Here is a 3,870-nt window from a genome sequence, read left to right as displayed (position 1 = left end):
AAGAGCTTGGAGAGGTGTTTGGAAGTCAATTGAACTAGAAGGTACCCGATTGATCAAGTATACAGCAGATGTGATTGCTTTTCCCCAATAAGATATCGGCATTTTTGCTGCTATCAAAGAAGCACGAACAACCTCTAACAAGTGCCGATTTTTCCGTTCAGCAACTCCATTTTGCTGGGGTGTATTGGAACAAGTAGTTTGATGAATAATGCCATGTCCTTCCAAATACTTTTGAAGATCAGAATTATGATATTCTCCACCATTATCGCTACGCAAAACCCGAACCTTTGCATTGTACTGAGTTTCAATCATTTTATGAAAATTTTGAAACAACAAGTTCACTTCATCTTTGGTCTTCATCAAGCATAACCAGGTTATTCTGGTACAATCATCAATAAAAGTGACAAACTAACGCGAGCCACTCAAAGTTGGTACTTTGGATGGGCCCCAAACATCAGAATGTATAACCATAAAAAGAAGCGGACTTTTATTCAAAATTAACGGAAACGAAGTACGATGACTTTTAGCCAATTCACAAATATCACAACGGATAACCAGAAATATCACTCCTTGCAAACAAACTAGGAAACAATTTTTTTAAATAACCAAAGGAAGCATGTCCCAAATGTCGATGCCATAGCCAAATTTTAGACTTTTTCTCCTCCCCCTCAGATCCATTTACCATCAAGGCTTGTCGCAAATTATTGGAATCCTTTGACTGCAAGTCCAAGTAATAGAGTTTTCCCTGCTTAATACCACAACCAATCGTCTGTTTTGTTTGGATGTCCTTAAAAACAGAAAATTCAGGCCAAAAAATGACAATACAAGATAAGGCTGCAGTGATTTGAGAAACTGACAAAAGATTGTAATCTAAAGATGGAACAACTAAAATAGAATCCAAATTCAAAGTATCAGTAAGAGTTAAGAATCCTTCCCTAATGACTGGGGTTGTGTTACCATTGGCTATGGAAACAATTTTTTGTGAGGAAGGTCTAAGGGGTGAGACTTGTCTAGAATCAAAAGTCATATGATTTGTAGCATCAGAATCAATTATCCATGCACTATTAATAACAGGTGTAGAAATATTCAAAAACTTACCATTATAATTTGTAGTGGCTACCAATGCAGAGACATTCTCAGTAACATTAGCCTCTGTTTTTATTTCGGCAATAGTTGCAGTCAAGGTTTTCTTGGAATCCTTCTTCCGTTGATCACGATTATGATCATTAATAACAAAGTGGTGATAGCCTAAACATGATCTAAAGGTCCATGGTTCAAACCCTCGATTCCTCATTGTTTTCCTGGTCATACCCCAAATTGACTTGAAATTGTGGGATATCCAGATTGGTGGGATCAATCTTATTGTAGTGAATGCATTTGAAGGTTGACTTATCAATATTAGGGCTTATCTTAGGATGGTTGATCGCTGTCGAACTACCATAGCGACAAAATATCCAGGATTTCAATTCCATGGCTCTGATACCATCTTCAAATTGATGAATGAGGTTTTTTTATTTTTCTCATTCTTCCTTTTATTCATTCATGTACAAAGTATGTATAGAGGGTAATCACCATTCTAAGAATGGGAAAGAATGATACAAGGAAGGAATGATATAAGGAAATAATGATACAAGGAAATGAATGATATAAGGAAAGAATGATACAAGGAAAACATTCCTAATATCTCAACACTCCCCCTCAAGGAAAGAATGATACAAGGAAAGTATTCCTAATATCTCAATAGAGCTCACGCTACTGCCCTTTCCCGTTTGATCATCATTCATCAAACCTGCCACCACCTAACCCATCAACTCGTTTTCATCATCTCTAGGTGCATGAATTCCTAGGCCATAGCCGCTTTCGTTTCTCTATCCCCCATACCCACCTAATTCATATATAAACCCATTTTCCCATCCTGTATAATCTTCAAACTCAACACCAAACCCTCCATTTTCATTCCTTGTGTGTCGTTGCCAAGCTCTCTTTCCTCCTTGGACCTCTCTGCCAAAGCGCCAGTCCTTCAGGATGATCCATAACTTAAAAATGATGTGGGAGGCCGATATTCACCAAGCTTTACAGTCGATTTTTTTTCACTAAGAAATAGATGTGTATTTTGATGATGGGTTCAATGTGAAGCAGACGAGTCACCTTAACTAAAGGAAATAGGTGATTGTTGCATCACAGATTACTCTGGGCCACTGTGCAGAGTCCATATTCAAGCAGTAGTAGTGACAGAACCTTTCATCTGAGTTCTCGACCTTTTCTGGTCATGATGGCGTCCATCGGAGCGGCGATCATCACTATCTTCAGGGATCTCGAGTTTCAAACTTAGATTCAGACTCTGATTCATACTTCAGAAGCATTCCAGCCTTGAACTGCTTTTCCTATAATTGCTTCGCACTCAGTACCCCATGCTTCCGTGGATATGGAAGACGTAATGGAGAATGAAGGGGAAGGTTGTTCGTGGGTGCATTGTCATGCTATCAGAATCTGAGAGCAATGAAGCAGTCGAGGCCAGTGAGGGTGGAAATAAAGTGTCTGATGCGCCTAGAGAGAAGCAGGATAGCAGCAAAGGCATGAAGTCGACTGAGCCAAGCAAAAATGCGAATGATGATGCTTATGCCAAGCAAGCGAACCTGAAAACTATTCTTGGAACGACATTGGGCTATGGGCATGCACTTTCTGAGCATATTATTTTGGGATGTTGAAGAGATATTAGATCCATCTTAGATGTCATCTGAACCCCCAAGGAGCGACCAAATTGAGGCTACAGCCAAGTTGCAGGTTACTGAGCTTCTGAAGTTGAATGAGTTAAGTCATATGGCTGAGCAATGCTTAGGGCCTGGGATTCCTGTGAATTTTGGTGAATTGAAGTCTTTGGTTGATTCAGCACAATGCATGCCTTGTTTGTCGTCAGGAGCTGCCCCCATAAATTTCTGGTAGTGTTCGTGGACAAGAATGATAATAGGATATGTAAGGAATGGTGAACTTGATGCAGCACGTCAGTTTCTTGATGAGATGACAGAAAAATTGGTGGTTGCATGGAATGTGATGATTTCGGGATGCCAGAGTGGAATCTTTTGACATAGACTGTGATGATATCTGGATTGGCACAAAATGGTTTTGGTGAAGAAGGTCTGAAGCTATTCAATCGTATAAAGTCAGAGGGCTTTGAGCCATGTGATTATGCACTTGCAAGGGCAATTATTGATTGTGCTTGGTTTGCAACATTGATGCATGGACGGCAGCTCCCTGCTCAGTTTGTCCGGCTAGGTTTTGACTCAAGCCTTTCAGCAGGAAATGCACTGATGACAATGTATGCAAAATGTGGTGTTGTTGAGGCTGCCCACTGTGTTCTCATAACAATGCCTTGTTTGGATTCAGTATCTTGGAATGCCATGATTGCAGCTCTGAGTCAACATGGACATGATGCTTAAGCACTAGAACTTTTTGAACTGATGTTAAAGGAAGATATATTACCAGATCGGATAACTTTCCTTACAGTTCTTTTCCACTTGTAGCCATGCTGGTTCAGTTGAAGATGGGCTATTGATACAGCAAACACAGTAATACTCTGAGATTCACACTTACGTGGTCGTCATTCCCCATCTCTTCCACTTATGCATGAACTGCATGGCCATCTTCAGGCCACATATCTTTCTGCCATTGCTCCATCTTTGACTTTGAAAAATAATTGCCCATATCCCATTTTGTGAATGTTTCCTCAAATTCCAGTTTTCTTAAATAATCCCAATTCTCTCATTTCTCATCCTTAGAACTTTTAGGTCCCAGAATCCTTCAATTTTTAATAAAACTCTGCTGCTATTTTCTTTCTAGCAAGCAATTTCTCACTTTTTTCTTTCTTTGATT

The 3,870-nt window shown here is 39.7% G+C and overlaps 1 protein-coding gene across 1 annotated transcript; it reads left to right on the top strand.

The window, feature by feature from the left end:
• The first annotated feature begins 2,730 nt into the window (after nt 1-2,730).
• On the top strand, nt 2,731-3,437 carry LOC104881270 (pentatricopeptide repeat-containing protein At1g25360-like). Its single transcript, XM_010660825.1, has 2 exons — nt 2,731-2,880; nt 3,090-3,437. Exons 1-2 carry the CDS (start codon nt 2,731-2,733, stop codon nt 3,435-3,437), a joined length of 498 nt encoding a protein of 165 aa, XP_010659127.1.
• The last annotated feature ends 433 nt before the right edge of the window (nt 3,438-3,870 follow it).

Source organism: Vitis vinifera, chromosome 13 (genome assembly GCF_030704535.1).
Source record: "Vitis vinifera cultivar Pinot Noir 40024 chromosome 13, ASM3070453v1".
Taxonomy (NCBI): domain Eukaryota; kingdom Viridiplantae; phylum Streptophyta; class Magnoliopsida; order Vitales; family Vitaceae; genus Vitis; species Vitis vinifera.
The sequence above is the reverse complement of the archived record's forward strand: the minus strand, read 5'-3'. Positions and strand labels throughout refer to the sequence as shown.